Here is an 18,799-nt window from a genome sequence, read left to right as displayed (position 1 = left end):
ACCTTCCAGACACTCAACTATCCCCATCTTCAATGACACTCAACTATCCCCATCTTCTACACTGAACATCCTCAGTCTGTCCTTTACTTATAATCTAAACTGAAAACTTCACTGCTCATCTCTAGCTAAAACAGCTATGAAATTAAATCTGAGACATCGCTGCCACTTTTTCTCACGCTTCCAGCTGCTAACTCTGTACAAGGGCCTTATCTGTCTGTGTATGGAGTATGTTTCACGTGTCTGGGGGTGTTCCATTCATACTGCTCTTCTAGATAGTGTGGAACCAAAAGCATTTTGTCTCAACTCATTAACTGACTGTACAAGGGCCTTATCTGTCCGTGTATGGAGTATGCTTCACATGTCTGGGGGTGTTCCATTCATACTGCTCTTCTAGATAGTGTGGAACCAAAAGCATTTTGTCTCAACTCATTAACTGACTGTCTTCAGCCTTTCTTATCACCACAATGTTGCATCTCTTGCTCTCTTCTATCGCTACTTTCATGCTAACTGCTCTTTTGATCTCACTAACTGCATGCCTCCTCTCCCCCTGCAGCCTTGCTGTACAAGACTTTCTTCTTTCTGTCACCCCTATTCTGTCCACCTCTCTAATGCAAGAGTCAACCAGTATTCTCAGTCATTCATTCCTTTCTCTGGTAAACTGGAACTTTCTGCCCGTTTCTGTATTTCCACCTTCCTATGACTTGAATTCCTTTAAGAGGGAGGCTTCAAGATACTCATCCTTCAATTTTTGACTAGTGCTTTGGACCCTTTTATGGGACTGGCATCTCAGTGGGCTTTTTTTTTTTTCATTGGATCTTTGTTGCCATTGGCCAGTGTCCCTCTCTCTCATTATATATATATATATATATATATATATATATATATATATATATATATATATATATATATATATATATATATATATATATATATATATATATATATATATATATATATATACACATTTGACTTTCGCCTGTATGATGTTCATTTTTGTCAGGAGATTAAAGGTTAAAATTCCTTACTGGATTCTGACAAAAACTCCAAGACTCCAAGGTTGAAGTAAAAATAACCCAAGATCTTGTATAACAACCCAGGTTGTGGCAACACGTCATTGATGGCCGACTGGCCATGAATTCGTGAAAGGAACCTGAACCGGCCGGGATCCACGAAACCTGAACATAAGAACACAAGAAATAAGGGAAGCTGCAAGAAGCGACCAGACTTACACGTGGCAGTCCCTGTATGAAATATACCTACCTATTTCCATCTATTATCTTCATCTATAAACCTGTCTAATCTTCATCTATAAACCTGTCTAATCTTCTCTTAAAGTTTAATTTTTTCTTAAAGCTCTCTAATGTCCTAGCACAAACATGATCACCGAGTTCGTTCCACTCATCTACCACTATTTGAGAACCATTTTTTTCCGGTCTCCTTTCTAAACCAAACTTTTTCAAGCTTGAACCCGTTATTTCTTGTTCTACCCTGGTTGCTGATCCTAAGAACCGGTCGGAACCAAACCGTATGATTTCCGTATGTTATCAAATCTAATTTATAGTACTAACAGCTTAACAATAAACATTTTGAATTGGCCTGGCTGGGGCTATTAAACCAAGTTATATCCGGGGCCGTTTATAAAACAATGCCCAGGCCTAACTACGCCACTGCCTGAAACTACACAATACTAACAATACTAATCGATGTTTAAGTTATGCTTATGCGAACTGCACCAAAAATTCCCAGTTTCACTGTACGTGTTTTGTCATAAACAAAAATAGAATGGAGACTAAGATAAAAGTTAAATGACACCCCATATACTTCCTAAAACAACAATTTTAATGGTAAAGGTAAAATTGGGAGCATACATTTACCAGGCTTGTGGCCTCTGTGCTCATCTCCGTCTCTTACCTCTGGTGGATGACTTCCCTTACCCCGGGACATAGGGCCAGGGCCACTGCGACATGCGGGTTTCCAGCCGACCTGTACCAAGTTTCCTTAGCTACCCATACTGACCGCCTCAAAGGAAGAAGAGCAGGATAGCCAGTACGTCGACTGCCACAGTTTCGCTTTCGAATCGTGTGGTCCATTTCATTGCCAGGGAAGCCCCAGCCACCGTACCACGGAGGCACTTAGTACACTGTAAATAAAATGTGTAAACACTCGATGTGTTTTGAAGTGTACCCTCCAACGGTTCTAATAGACTATAGTGGAAGTCCTCAGGGTTTACAAATATAATTACACGTCTATTATTCCACCAATTCCTCAAAAATTGAATCAAAGTACTTTGAATCACCAATGGAAATAACATCAGAACCCCCGACCAATCAACGTTGACAAAAATAAATAAATAAATAAAAAATCCGAGCCCAAACCAAGATTCGGACCCGTAACTAACTTTATGAAATGGCTGACCGCTGTTGATCCAATAAGTAGACTACCTTTCCCTAAGTATAATCAACTCCATACGCCTTAAGCGAGGCAACAGGAAAACCAGACCAAGCACTATGCGCGAGCACGCATACACGAACGATGAGGTTGTGCAATTACCTGCATAAAAAAAAAAAATAATAATAATAATAATAATAATAATAAAAACGGCTGTAAGAAAGGGAAAGAAACATATAGTCTGAGAAAGTAGAACTACTGGAAGAGATTACCAACTGTTATAGAGGGAATGGGGGGAATAACAATTACGAAAGAACTCCAAGGGCGAGGGAAGGGTAGAATTTAGAGGGTTAGTATGTTTAAGGGAAATAAACCGGAACTTTATTTCTCAATACAGGAGACTAATCAGACAAGCAAGTAAACACATTAAAGGTGCTAACACAAAAATGGCGTATATACCCAATTTCCTGCGAACCCATTCACGCTATGCTTTTTAATTACCAAGAAATGGGGGAAAAAAAATATCTACACATTTCACAACTTAAGAAGTATACATACACACACAATAAATACCTCTACAGGACGCATGCCCGGACCAGACGGAAAACGATGAAAAGCCGACGAAAAAGAGAATAGACCAGCGAGTCCACACCCTTCCTTCCTTGTAACCAACAAAAGACTGAGGGTTGGGAAGGAACGTAGCGAAAAAGGAAACTAGCTTAGTAGCAAAGCGAAGCAGGTAACTGACCACTGACAAATGGTTCTGAAAGTATCAAGTTTTCTTCACTGACTCATAATATGTCTATGATCTAATGCCCTTCTTAGTTCTTCCAGAACACTGTAGTGTCTCTTTTCAGTGTACTAGTTTAAAAATTTTCACACAAAAATAATCTACTAAGTTTGGATGGAAAGTACAAGAATATGAAGTTTATCAAGTGGTTCATGCTCGAACGCACTTGTAATTAATTAACTACCTGGTTAGTTTTGACTTGATTCTCTAGCTGGGTAGTACCGCTGCCTAGGTGAGAATAGTTACTCAATCTTAATAGGGACACATGAACCGAAATGTTACCTAAGTGTATGAGTATCAATGAGAGAGAGAGAGAGAGAGAGAGAGAGAGAGAGAGAGAGAGAGAGAGAACTACAAGAAATGAAAAATGCACAACCTGCAAGATTCTTTCCAGACGCAGGACAGTCAGCGGCCTTCCCTTCACCGCCAGCCACTCATCACCATCTCTGTCGTGCTCGTTCAATAGCAATTCATTATATATATATATATATATATATATATATATATATATATATATATATATATATATATATATATATATATATATATATATATATAATTATTTATTTATTTATTTATTTTTTTAAGCTACGATGTATTTATTGTACATGTGTTCTTTTTTTTTTTTAACATATTTTCAACCAGCCTATCCAAAGAGATACTGATATTCATCTTTATGACCTAGAATACGAAGAAATAATAAGGTAGCACGCCTCGCCAGCAAATAACCCCTAGATCGTTTACAATAAAGTAACTCGTTAACTTCAGTATCATAATAGTTCACAACATAGATTGAAATGTATATCATGTATATCCTGGAGAGTGTAGTGACGGGCAAGAGGAAAATCATATAAATAAGAGATAAACCTCTAATATGTCCAGAGGAGTAGGCTTCCCTCCTCCACTTCCTTCCATACATTCTACTCCATTCATGTTTAGCGCTCGTTATTCATTATTTATTATTTCTTTTAAATCTCTCTCTCTCTCTCTCTCTCTCTCTCTCTCTCTCTCTCTCTCTCTCTCTCTCTCTCTCTCTCTATCTCGATTACACACATCAGGATACAATATAAGCTTTATCACAGCAATACAAGTAATACAGACAATACTAATAATCTCTTCCAGCAGCAGGAGGGGGGCGGTATCAGCAGTATATCCAGTCTTGATGGGCAGAGGGACGGCACGCCACTGGACAGGGTTTGTCTAAGGTTCTATTCTCATATCTTTTACGGTATCTGAAATGTGAATTTCTGACTTAGCAGAATAAGTACGTTTTTTTTTTTCTTCTTTCTTCTTTTTTTTTCACAAACTCTTAAATACTTTAAAGTGAAAACAAAACTTATTATATTTTTTTACTCTTTTGAACAAACTCAATGATTCAGGCAATACTAAATAATAATAATAGTAATAATAGTAATAATAATAATAATAATAATAATAATAATAATAATAATAATAATAATAATAATAATAATAATAATAATAATAATAGTTCAATGTTTATTTATTTTTTTATTATCAGTTTACTCATTTATCTTTTTTACTGACACCTTTTGAGATCAACTAGAGTTGTACATCACGACATATCTGTGGAGCTGTGGATCGCAACACACTTGTGGCAGCACACCTGTAGAAGCACGACCACAGCACACCTGTGGAAGCCTGCATCACAACACACCTGTGGAAGCGTGCATCACAACACACCTGTGGAAGCGTGCACCACAACACACCTGTGGAAGCGTGCATCACAACACACCTGTGGAAGCGTGCATCACAACACACCTGTGGAAGCGTGCATCACAACACACCTGTGGAAGCGTGCATCACAACACACCTGTGGAAGCGTGCATCACAACACACCTGTGGAAGCGTGCATCACAGCATACCAACGTAAGTGGATTATTCAATTAAATCATGGACTTTCTCCCACATTTTTGTCTTTTGATCTTTATTGAGGACATTTCAGCGTTATGGGCTTAACGTCACTATCGCCTGCATGAACACTTTATCCAGAGGCCCGCATTCCAAAACGCCCTTGGTTTTCGTTAAGATCACTTTCAGGGATCACAAAGATGAATATTGAGGTCCTCATGATTGAATTCTCCATTGATGACCCAGGATTATCATTAAACCAGCTAGAAACATGAAAGCACCCGTAGAAGGCCCAAATAACTTATACTAAACCTATTTAAAGAACTCAAGAAAAGACGCCGAAACATTTGGCAATGCAGGATCAGCAGGAAATACGCCCCTTGAGCTAGTTTATTACTGCAGAAAGTAGTGCAAAGGGGAAAAGAAATTTCATATATATTTGGATTTTTTAGCATGTCTGATCAAAGACGTCAATCAGGTAACAAACCTTGGTCTTCCAACAAAATCTCCTTCCGATCGCTGCGTGGGCCACGGAGAAGATCCCTTAAATGATTCGCAGTTATAGCTGTCGTGTGCCACCAAACTGCCAGCCATCGTCGGCCACAAGACTTTCTGTAACCCAATGACAACACAAAACACTTTGACCAAGATCAATACAGACGCTTGTTTTACATTCCATCCCAAAAATGGCGGAAAGGACACCAGACTGGTAAGTTATTAAATAAGACAGAGAGACAGACAGACAGACAGACAGACAGACAGACAGACAGATATGTAAACAGAAATAGATTGAAGGACACAAATATACTACTACTACTACTACTGATAATGATGATGATGATGATGGTGATGTTAATATAATAATAATAATAATAATAATAATAATAATAATAATAATAATAATAATAATAATAATAACAACAACAACAACAACAAATACAACAAATACAACAACAATAATGATGATGATGACGATGACGGTAGCGATGATGATGTTACTACTACCAGCACTACTACTAACAACAACATCAATAACAGCAATAACAATAGTAATAACAATAATAATGATGATGATGATGATGATAATAATAATAATAATAATAATAATAATAATAATAATAATAATAATAACAACAATAATGATGATGATGACAATGATGATGACGATGACAATGATGATGGTGATGACAATGATGATGATGATGATGATAGCATTGCCAACCGAGGAAGGCCACAGACAAGTTAAAATTAGAGAGACATTTACCTTGATGATTTGTTGATCGAGACCGTAGTTCCTCTTGCCCACAGCCATTGCCATCATCTTGTCCCTGAGGTTTCTTAACTTGGTGGCTGATGCAGGATTGATGTCCCAGCGGGCGCCCCACATCCCGAAAAGCACGGGTGCAGTATGGTGGGGATGGTCCCTCATCACGTGGAACATCTTCCCCGATGCCAGCCACTCCTCCACCGCTGCCACCTCCCGCTGGATCACCTGAAGGCATGTATTAAAGAGTTGTCTCACCTAGATTGTTCTTCACGTCTCCTTAGATAGTGAATGTTTTTCATTCCTAAGTGTTTTTTTTTTTTTCATTCACTTTTGATCCACCTGTCTTATAGCAGGAGGAAGCACATGGTTGACTCGTACAAATTACTTTCGAATAATCGTAGCGATAGAACAAGTATCGATTTGGTGTGATGTATATATTTAATACTTTGTAGTACTTCGAGATTACATCTCAACAAAGTGTAACTGGACTCATTGAACCTTTTGTTGTCACAATGGATGCTCTAGACTCTAGGGTCTACATCACTGATCCTCATCCACAGTGAAATTTATACCATGAAAAAAAAAAAAAAAAAAATGGCATGGGGTAAATAATTGCCGTCCCTTCTAGCTGGATAACAATTCAGTAGCCACTGTGCAACTGCTATATTCCCTAATGATTTCTCATTTGCAAACTATTAGCAATATATCAATGAATATAAGAAAGTAAATATATATATATATATATATATATATATATATATATATATATATATATATATATATATATATATATATATATATATATATATATATATATATATTTATTTATTTATTTACTTATTTATTTATTTATTTATTCATTTATTATTATTATTTATTCATTTATTTATCTTTTTTTTTAGTTTTTGTTCTCACCATGTTTATCTTCTTTGTTTCTTTCAGGAGTGAGATCTCACGTGCCGGGACAGGTAAGGAGGTAAGGAATGGCAACTTAAGACTGATGACATCAAACTAACAATTCAGCCAAAAAGTTCACTTACCTGAGAGTCAGTGTCGCGAATCAATATAGCGGTTATTTTAGAATCTCCAAGAGGCGCCAATCGCCACATCGTCGGGTGCACATTGGAGAGGTTACCGAGAGGGTGTGGGAGGCTTGTAATATCACAGATGTACAGCAAAGAGCTGTAGCGATGCAGCAAGGGACACAGGGCAGCTGCGTTGTATCGTGGCTTTGTGTACAGACGCACCTTCCAACCAGGGTAAAGTTTCTCTACCTAAAATTATCAATCAATTATGCGCTATTTCTTGCGTAATAAGATCTTATGTTTTGCATGGCAAAGTCTTGTAGATGTAAAAATTCAGTCTCAAAAAATATTCAGTATAAATAAATCAATAATGTATTTTATATTCAACGGGATGAACCTCAGAGGGATTACGCTCTGGAGCAATAGTTTTCAGCGCTAGAAACCTATATGAGTCTCACCTGCAAGAGTATGTCTTCCAATCCTTTCCAGTATTCTGGATTGTTGCCAAAGAGCGAGAAGCTCAACACTCTAGAGCCAGCATTCCATGGTCGTCGGCCACACGTCCCGTTTACTTCTTCCTTTAACGAGCTTTTGAAAATAGCCGAGGGCTCATGACATTCCTCTGTCTGGCATTGGCAATCGTCGGCTTCCCACCACACTAAGTCCTCTTGTGGTCTAGGGCCAATCACATTCTGGTGCTACCCCACCATCAGATAAAACAAAAAGTTTACTTAACTTACAAAGGCTGTGTGAAGATAAAAAGATGATAACATCAGTTGTTTACGTAGTGAAAACTGAAAGTGGATTTTAAGTACTACTTAGGCAGAGTGCTGCATAACACTGCTGCTAAGGAGCAGACTGGTTGTTTCTTCCCAGAAATATGGACACAATTATGAATATCTGCATTTTTCTAGTACTTAAACAGTCATAGATCTGGGACCATGATCATCACAGATACCTTACGCTTGCATCTTTTTTTATCCAGAAAACAATTCCGTACTGGGAGCATTCTCTGTAAGTTATTTACAGAAGGCTTACGAATACCTCAAGGAACTGAGCAAGTTTCGAAAATACATTAAATAAATAGATAAATAAATAAATAAATAAATAAATAAATAAATAAATAAATGAGTTAACATAATCTGATGTCCTATGTTGTAGTAACTGAGAAAGGTCAAGCAATGGAACTCATGTTTCCTTTATGGTTAAAACTAATACAATCTTTTAAAATACTCTTGACAAAATAATATATTGACTACCGGGATGCCAATGCCATTTGCACAAAATAGTCTGTTATATTTTGTATCCAAGGTACCTTTGATGACGCATGAGTAATGCGTCCCAGTCTATCGATTCCATTTGCAATATGAGAGAACGAGGTGCAGTAGAGAAGCGACGGAAGGAAAATGACAGCACTTAGCGCCAACACCTTCCACCTGTGCCTACGTGCAGTCTCCATCGAGACCATGCTCTGGAAAAAAAAAAAAAAGATAAGATAATAATAATGAATAGATAAATAAAATTAATGAATAAATAAATTTCAATATTTCGATTACCTATAGATCTTCGATGCAATCATAAAGCTTGCTAACAAACTTATCTAACCATCAGAAAAAGAAAAAAAAAAAAAAAAGGCTAACTGATGTAACAAACTCTCTGCCTGAGTCACTGCTGGAATATTGTTCGTGACATTAAAAGCTTACAAAGTTGTCATACTGTCTTCATAATAATCTAGATAAATATCTATAGTTATAAACCTTGCCAGGCTCAATAGCTAAGGTTCATGCATCTTTTATCAGTTTTTGACAAGCCTCGGCTTGCAAAATTTCTTTGAATAACATTTCAGTTAAATTATTTTAATTATACATTTTTGGCATCTAATAGTACATACATGAATGTCATCATTATCAGTGAAAGCAAAAAGTATAAGTTTTACAAGTAGGAACATGCTGTTGCTTTTTGTTCTCTGTAATGTGTGTCATAAATGACACTATTATAAGTATATGTAAACTATAAATACATAGTACATTCGTATATACGTACTGTGAGGCATGAGTGAGGTGAGTATGTAAGTATATAGAATATATAGCCGCACAGACTGTGTTATACGTATATGGAAGTATCGCACCGTAAGTAATAAGTTTTCGGGTCAGATAAGGAAGAAAAGGTAATTTGTGCTCTCTCTCTCTCTCTCTCTCTCTCTCTCTCTCTCTCTCTCTCTCTCTCTCTCTCTCGTCACCAGCAAAGCTCATTATTTCTATGCCATATCACCATGGATCACTATTTGTATGTCGCATTATCATCACCAATCAATATACATATCCATGGCACTACCTCCACTACCTCCATGTCACATCGCCACCACTATTCACGAGCAACAAGAACGAAATATAAGTCTGCATTTCACACACACACATACACACACACACACACACACACACTCAGGCACCCCCCACACACACACACACACACTTACCGGCACTACACACACACACACACACACACACACACACTTACCGGCACCACACACACACACACACACACACACAAAATACACACCTTGTTAAACACGACTGTAGTCGTATGCAGCACCTCACCTTGACACCTTAATAATATAACTGTAAAGCGCGACGGTCAAAAGCTGCCAGATGGCTTCAACGTACAGGTGGTTGCAATGTATTGCCAGCAACGTAAAAGTTGAAATCCTCCTGTTAATAGATCAGTACTGGCTCATGTACAACTTTAACACGATAGTATTCTTTACTTTATTATTACCATATACAAACATGGTAGCTATATAAGAATATAAATATAAGAGGAAATATAGGGGAAGCCTACTTGAGCTTTGGAAGCACTGGTTGATTTTATTATTCTTTATATTTTATTATCCTTTATAACGGTGTATTTTCATAAGGTTTATTAGTTATTTTGTTTTAGTTTCCTCCAGTTTCATTTTTTAGGCTTGTACCATTCTCCTTGTTTGTGTTCGTCTTAGGAAGTACTTGTAAGTTGTTTACGTTTTTTGCTTCATAAAATTAATAAGTTTACTAAAAAGAAGACTTTTTAATTATTGTGACTCCCTTATTGGTATATATATGAAAAAATAAATAAAATAAACAACTTGATAGAATAAAGGAAATACACAATGTGTGGGCGCTAGATACAATTTTAATGTAGCTGTGTGATATCCTTAAGAAACTCATATCAAAGAAAAACGATCACCTATTTATTCTTAGTAATGTAATTTAAGTGTAACTTCATAACGTAATTCAACTAAATACTTATAGGACATAAAATTACTAAATACTTTGATACCAATCATTGTTTTCTATCTCAATCTATTGAAGAAATATCGCATTTTGAAACCTGTTTTTAATTCTCGTAGCTTACGTCACTTTGGATCTAGGCACCTTACACACACACACACACACACACACACACACACACACACACACACACACGCACACACACACATATATATATATATATATATATATATATATATATATATATATATATATATATATATATATATATATATATATATATATATATATATATATATATATATATATATATATATATATATATATATATATATATATATATATACGAGTATAACATTTTCAGGCGCATATCAAAACGCACTCAAAGTTAGAGTTTAAACTTGTCTTCACTCAATAGTTCACTACACATCGTCATTTTTAATCCCAGTTAGCTGTCTCCATGGCATGGACTCTCCTTCATCTTTCTCAGTTCCCGTTGGCCGTGTCTGTACTCTTGAATCATTCCATCTCTCGTCAATTGGAGCTTCATAAACTCCAGTAAATCTCTGTCAGTCAGCTTCACTGCCCTATACCGTTTCTCAACTTTATAGAGTAAAATATGGAAAATTAGGACTTCTGTCTCACTGTACTGACTCTTCTGTTTTATAAACTTCACCAAGCCATCAATGAATGATGTAGTTTGTTTCCAAGACACTTTTTGGTTTTCTTCTGTCTCATTTTCCTTTCTCAGATGACTTCCTTCGTGTTTGGCTCCACAACGCTTTTTATTATTTCCTTACTTGTGACCTCCTTTTCTACTTTATTATCAACATTTATCTTTTCTTGTGTCCCCACGCACCTATGGGGGATCTTTGTCTATCATACTCGCCATCACATTTTTTAGTTTGATTTATTGTTTCTGCGGCGAGCACTGTTGAAGCCTTCAGTCATACTGTTCGTCCATTATCATTATAAGACATCACCTTAGCATACAGCTTCGCCAAAACTTCGTCAAAATTTCCTCCTTCACATTATTTAATTTTAGAGTTGTGTCATAGATTGCATCCTTCATTATGAATTGTGTTTAGAAACCCTCAACTTAGACATCTAGATTCACTTGTTTGAGTGCAAAGGATGTTTTGAAGGCTCATTTTATCTTTTGGTACACGCCCTTATCCATTGGTTGACCTAGATTTGTTACATTTATGAGTAGCTAGGTGGCAAAGATATTTGTCAAGATAATTTTGTGAGTAGGGGAATGACTTCTACAAATGTTCAATAAAAGATCTGCTTTAGAGTACTCGGGAAGGCCAAGACTTAAATAAGCATTGACAATTGGTATGAAATGCTTACACTGCAAACAATTCTTTAAATACATCCGCTGTCTTTCCTGTTTTTTTTTTTTTTTTTTTTTTTTTTTTGAGAAGAATAGATCACTCATAATTTTTTAATCAGATTTTTGAATGCTTTGGGATTAAAATTTTCAACAACTACCAAACGGCACGGTATTTTCCTGAGGCGCTCTGTCACACGTTCCTTGTTCATCTAGAATCCTTTGACTTCTTTCTTCTGCTTGCTAATGTCTTGGTGGACAAACAACGCCGATGAAGGCCCGTTTGTTCGGCGTTTAATATCGGATTTCGTGTCGCACCCGTTTCTCAACTAGATTTCAAAAAAAATTTGTATCAGGTTCTACTTTTTAACCTCCTTACAATATTTCTTGACCTTCGAAGTATCAAACTCGTGTGTAATCGGCCCCGAAACCGTCAAGCATATGAAGTTTTGTCAGCGCCTCAAGTTTAGGCTTCATCTTTTTGATATCACTAGCTATTGTAGACTTGTAATATGCCACGAACTTAGAGAACTGATCCTTGTTTGCAGCAATGTTAGAAATAAAAGGATGCACCAATGCTGAGCCCTTGCTCTGTCTTAGGAAGGGAGACGGCACTCCTTACCCGTTTTATCGCCCTAGGTTTATCAGCAATCGCGTGTAGCATGTTATCTATTTTACTTTGTGAACAGTGATGTGCTATGGTAGCCATTGCAAGGATTGTTCTTGGGGTAAAAGTAACTTCAGTATAAATGGAGTACAACAACAACAACAACAACAACAACAACAACAATAATAATAATAATAATAATAATAATAATAATACAGCTAACAGCCTACTTTAGCTAGGTACTACATGTAGTATAACTATCAATACTATCGCCCAGTATAAAATCACACTATAATCCACTCCTCTTGTCCTACATCATTTTCCATATACGTATTCATGGTTCTAGATGTGAATCACACATACTGATTCAAGTGTTGATTCAGTATTATATAAGCTAAATAAATGGTGATGATTCACTCAGGTTATCTTGCAAAGCAATCCCCCTGACAGGCTCTATTTGTTCTATTTGAAATGGGGTTCAAGATGGTCATAATGATTTTAAAAACATAACCTAAACAACTCACCCATACAATTTATTTGAAAAGTCTTTGTCAGTTATCTTGATTTAATGTCCCGTTTCAACCAAATCTTACTAAATCAACTTGTGTAGGATTTCAGCCCCATCCAGGAAGAGGCAGGCAGCAAAAGAAAGGGTCTCCATTCTTAATTTATTGAAGAAATAACATTTCAGTGTGGTATTGTTCCTCATACACTGGCCCTTTTCAACCTTTAAAGAGTCATGCTGGAATGTAAACAAATTTGCTGTTACTTTTATATTATGTATTACACACACAAGTGGTTTGTAAAATAATATAGTAAGGCATATATGAACTGTGAATCTGGTTGTCAAAAAAAAAAAAAAAAAAAAAAAAAAAAATTGTTGGAATGCAGCTGCTTAACACAATGATAATCAACATGAAATCTGGGACAAATTAAATGAAAATTGTACATACTATACAAAGAAACATTAAATTGTTGCATTCATACATCATCTAAGTAGAGATATAATAATGAATTTTACAAAGTAAAATGTCAACTTTTTTTTTTCATTTCTGAAGAATCATGACTTAATAGGCCAACTGGCCTATAAATGCAAGGAATATCATAATGAGGTAGAAGCATCCAAGATCTATCACAGCAATATGACAAGCTTGTAGTAATAGCCATTTATTTTTTTTTCATATTACTGTTCCGAGTTCATGTAAGATTTTCTGCTTTTTGATCACCTGGATATATCATCCAGCAATTCCTTAATCAATATTAATATTTCTTAAATCAGAATTAGTATCTTTTCTTACTGGATTACTAGAAAAGGTTTGCCATATGGCCTGAGACAGTAGAAGCTTTATATTCAACATTCAATATTCACAATATTCAGCTACTATATAACTTTCAACTTACATTCCTTAAGTCGTGTATATATATATATATATATATATATATATATATATATATATATATATATATATATATATATATATATATATATATATATATATATATATATATATATATATATATATATATATATATATATATATATATATATATATATATATATATATATATATATATATATACATATATACATATATATATATATACATATATACATATATATATATATATATATATATATATATATATATATATATATATATATATATATATATATATATATATATATATATATATATATATATATATATATATATATATATATATATATATATATATATATATATATATATATATATATATATATATATATATATATATATATATATATATATATATATATATATATATATATATATATATATATATATATATATATATATATTAGCATTTGGAACTCACTGGCAGATGAGGAGAGTTGTGTCTAAGAGATTAGCTATCAACATGTGACTGCTGTACATATTAAGAGTGCTTGCATCAGTCAAATAAGGAAAAATTGCATTTCCTTACTCCTAATTATTCTGAAAATAAACAAAACCATGTGACAACAACACTGCTAGCTTGGGTCCACAAAACTACCATGCCTTGGTTTTAAACATACAACTCTTTTATTGAAAAAAGTCATGATTTTCATGGCTTCATGAAATAAAAAAAGTTAACCAAGTAATACCAATAAAACTGGTAGACTGGACACCATACATTTCCAGAAAATTTGTTTATGAAGATATTTTATAGCTCTGCAGTACAACCAATAAATCTGTTATAAAACTAGTTTGAAGAATATCCACCAATACTGAGGGACTACAGCATTATGTGCAGGTTCCATAAATGCCATTATCTTTTGAGGACCAGCAATATAAAGCTGGTGAGAATACATATTTTGGAAATGGAAGACCTACAACAGATTAAAGTGGATACTGAAATAACAAACTGACTGGCTGGGGAACCACAATGCTATCCTGACAAACACTGGTCACCAAATCTGTTTGGAACACTTTGTCTAGAAGCTTTTTTTACCATTAATAACAATAACTATTCCCTCAAAGTCAAACATACATATACAAGAAATGATGAAGGTGTAGTTGCAGTAATAACCATAATATCATTGGAGTGTCCACCTCAGAATCCATACTACTTGTATGAGTTAATACAGTACATGATACATGAATCTGACTGATGGACTTCCTACTCTTGATATTCAGAATTCTTCAGTTTAACAGTGGTACATTGAATGAAAGAAGCAGTCATATTTCTAGGGAATACATGAAAACAATCATATTGCCAAGTTGCCTCTTAAAAAAAAATTTAAAGGTTAAAGAAAGGCTAAACCACAATACCAGAAAAGAGCCCACTATTTTGAGGGAGAGATTTCAACACTGAATGATCTCTGTAATAGTTTTGGCAGACATGTTGAGAGAGAGAGAGAGAGAGAGAGAGAGAGAGAGAGAGAGAGAGAGAGAGAGAGAGAGAGAGAGAGAGAGAGAGAGAGAGAGAGAGAGAGAGAGAGAGAGAGAGAGAGAGAGAGAGAGAGAGAGAGAGAGAGAATGACCTCTATTGTAAATACTGTATAACCATATCATTTTCTAGTTTATTAATCTATTTATTTGCTTATTATTTATACATTGATTTAATCACTGGTTACATACATATGCCTATACATCTTAGCAAAATATTAATATTTATTATACCACACAATAATGCTTTATAATAGTTATACACGACAAAGATAACTTTAGCAAAGGCCACAATGAACATGTGTGCTTAATAGTTTAAATAAAAGAGAGAGAGAGAGAGAGAGAGAGAGAGAGAGAGAGAGAGAGAGAGAGAGAGAGAGAGAGAGAGAGAGAGAGAGAGAGAGAGAGAGAGAGAGAGAGAGAGGAAGAGAGAGAGAGAGAGAGAGAGAGAGAGAGAGAGAGAGAGAGAGAGAGAGAGAGAGAGAGAGTGAGGGGGGGGGAAGCTGTGGACACTGTTGATATGAAAAAAAATATTAAGAAAGGATAACAGCAATGTCACTGATCAAACAGGAGCAGAATATACACTTAACAATTCTATATGACTTTATATAATTATAAGCTCTTATTGATACAAATACTTCATGAAAATCTCACACCACACACACACACAACACAAAAAAAAAAAAAAAAAAAAAAAAAAAAAAAAAAAAAAAAGTGAATTATAAATATAGTAACTGTGAACTGCAAGTAATAACTACTATTATGCATTTGATATAAAACCAAAATTACATTGCATCTAAGAAGTTAAGCAAACTTTTTAAGATAATGAAAAATACCATAGTTTTCCCTCAAGTTTACATGAATATGTAGTTCAAGAAACATGTTTAATATCTCTTCAGTAATGCTTGTCATTACATGTGGGGAGGTATGCTAGGAAAGAAGCTAACTGTCCAAATTCACAATACAGTCAATAAAGTAGTTGTACTGCTCATCTAGATTCTGACTGACAATCTTCAGAAAAGTTCTAATGTTTAATTCATGCCCAGGGACTGAAAATTCTTGTAGAATGGTTTCAATGGCTTTCTTGGTGTGTTTAAGACAAAATTCTTTGGAAATGGTGCATTTCTTTTCACACCAATTTGGTTTGTCATGTTTGACATGCTGATTTTCATCACATAAACAATCTTTGCAATGGTAAGTGACAACATCACATTTCTTTGACTTGACTTCTGCTCTCTTAATTTTATGTTGCTTACAACATTTTTTGCAAAACAGAAACTCTGGTTTCTTCCCCTTACGTGTTTTCTTGCAATCTGTAAATTTCTGTACGAGCATATATTGGTTCCATGAACTCAATCATTCTTTTCCCTGCTTCAAGGAGTCCTCGTGATGGGCAAAGAGAGAGTAATACTACACACTCTTTAGAAGGAAAAGAAGTTTCTTGGGCCACTTCATCAACATATTTCACAAGGAGACTTTCAACATTTAAGAAGGAGCAATCATTTGAAGATGTGAGATGATACAAAGCTATTGCTGATCGCCAAATTTGTTCTGATTTTTCTTGTATTGGTGTCAGACTATCTATTTTTTTATAGGACAATATAAAACTCTTCAATTCATTTTTCAACTTCTCTTCAACTGACTTTACCATATATGTTGAATAAATCTGCTTCTGCTTCACTTTAAGAGTTTTCATGATAAGGGGTGGTAGTTTCTTAAGATGACTGATGCATCTTTTCCAATTCTTAATGCCCATCTTCCAGTACCCTCTATCAAAATCATCCAATTCCTTCTTACTGAATGCAGTGTTGTTAAATTTCAGGAGAACTTTTGAGTTAATGCCATGGTTTTTAAACATATCATTATGTGAATAATTTTTCATAGTCTCAGTTACAGATGTAACAAATGTTATGAAATTTGTTGAAATTCCTTGTCCATAGAGCTCAACAAGAAAATCAATCATGTGGCATTCTGATGAAGTTAAGACAACTGCACTGGAGGAAATCACATAGCCAATGGCATGAAGTTGCATGTTGGAGCCACTGTTGGCAAAAAAAGTCTTCAGTGTTTGCAGAGGATAATTTTTTTCAGTTTCTCTACCATCTCTCAGTCCAGGTGTGTCAATGATAGTAATAGGTACAGCATCCTCAGCAAAGCAAAAGGTGTATGCAGTCACTGAAGTGTGGTAGTTTCCACTTATTTTGTCCATAATTACACAGTATAGTTTATCATCAGCATCTTCAACTCCTTTCAAGAAATTTGCTGCAAGATTTACTAAAGCTGTCTTACCACTTCCTTGATTTCCAATGAGAATTATGACCTTTTCTTCCTTTAAAGAACTTTTAACACCAAAGTATTTTCTTTTTAATCCAGAACAGTCTTTATCACATGCTATTTCACATAAACTGCAAAATTTGATATACTTGCTTTGATGTTCTCCTGTGTTGTGCTCTGCGAAAAGACTTTCTTCATCAGTGACATTGACTGAACATGAGTTTGATGTTTGTGCACTCTTATCTTGAGAAACTGGGGCATATTTATCTTGGAGACAGTCACTGTAATGCAAGTTATTTCCTGTACTTAATGGTTCTTCTGTTCTGTCAAGCATTGTATGCATGTCTCTTAAGGCTGAATTAGTACTGGATTGGACCAAACCACCCACAGCCTCATTTTTTCTCAAAGCATGGGAATTTCTACAACTTCCAAATTCATTCACATTATGATTACTTACACAAATATCACTTTGATGGGTTTTACAATCTCTTTGGTAATTTTCCTGTGAATCAGAGTATCTTTTATCATTATTGTGTAAGCCAGAGTTCAGAGCCTTGTCTTGAACCTCAGCATTTGGCATATTGTAATTACTAGATTGATTCATGGAAACTGATGTATCTCCATCTTTGATGCTGTTGGAGCTGCCATGATGGTATGATGAATGCTTTTGGTGCATAAAGCATCTTGTATCTTTAGAAGCATACTCCCTAGGATTAACTCCTTCTGCTTGTTTACCAACTTCCCTTGTCAATGGACCATCCAGTGCATCAGATGGCTTCACAACAGCATTGCTAGTTATTTGAAGAGTGGCATTCATACGAGAGCAGAATTGTTCCAAAGATACTCTTAATGATGCTATTTTAGTAGACTTTTCACACTTAAAATAAAGATAAGCAAATTCAAAGTTACTGTCCAAGTTTTCAAGAATGTGAGGCTTGGCATTTGAAAAGAGCATCTTTTAGTATACACTGTAAAGCAGAAATCTTTTGTGCATCAACTGGCTGGGAAAAGATCAATAGCATTTCACCTTCACACTTGATTGGGTCTGAAGTTGTTCTGAGTTTACCA

The 18,799-nt window shown here is 35.1% G+C and overlaps 3 protein-coding genes across 5 annotated transcripts in view; all 3 read right to left on the bottom strand.

Annotated features, from left to right (window-relative positions):
- The window catches only part of LOC135108518 (uncharacterized), a 46,359-nt gene extending 43,200 nt beyond the window's left edge, over window positions 1–3,159 (bottom strand). The window contains exon 1 of the mRNA XM_064019621.1: window positions 2,962–3,159. The gene's annotated coding sequence lies outside the window, so the exon portion shown is untranslated. The remainder of the gene's footprint in view (window positions 1–2,961) is intronic.
- LOC135108497 (uncharacterized) lies at window positions 2,743–9,855 on the bottom strand. Of its 2 annotated transcripts, XM_064019584.1 has the most exons (8): window positions 9,674–9,855; window positions 8,655–8,810; window positions 7,798–8,037; window positions 7,355–7,588; window positions 6,312–6,539; window positions 5,535–5,659; window positions 4,726–4,853; window positions 2,743–4,410 (listed from the first exon to the last, which is right to left on the bottom strand). In XM_064019584.1, exons 1-7 carry the CDS (start codon window positions 9,686–9,688, stop codon window positions 4,739–4,741), a joined length of 1,113 nt encoding a protein of 370 aa, XP_063875654.1. In that variant the 5' UTR covers window positions 9,689–9,855; the 3' UTR covers window positions 2,743–4,410; window positions 4,726–4,738. The 2 variants fall into 2 exon arrangements, with proteins under 2 accessions (XP_063875654.1, XP_063875662.1); XM_064019592.1 differs by lacking the exon at window positions 2,743–4,410 and having other exon boundaries at window positions 4,835–5,035; window positions 9,674–9,853.
- Window positions 9,856–16,054: 6,199 nt separating this feature from the next.
- Window positions 16,055–18,799, bottom strand: part of LOC135108475 (uncharacterized) — a 24,690-nt gene continuing 21,945 nt past the window's right edge. For both annotated transcript variants that reach the window (XM_064019558.1, XM_064019564.1), the window contains exon 4: window positions 16,055–18,799. This exon is cut by the window's right edge and continues 282 nt beyond it. In XM_064019558.1, the coding sequence (XP_063875628.1) occupies window positions 16,752–18,686 (1,935 nt within the window). In that variant the 5' untranslated portion in view covers window positions 18,687–18,799 and the 3' untranslated portion in view covers window positions 16,055–16,751.

This window comes from Scylla paramamosain, chromosome 2 (assembly GCF_035594125.1).
Source record: "Scylla paramamosain isolate STU-SP2022 chromosome 2, ASM3559412v1, whole genome shotgun sequence".
Classification (NCBI taxonomy): Eukaryota; Metazoa; Arthropoda; class Malacostraca; order Decapoda; family Portunidae; genus Scylla; species Scylla paramamosain.
The sequence above is the reverse complement of the archived record's forward strand: the minus strand, read 5'-3'. Positions and strand labels throughout refer to the sequence as shown.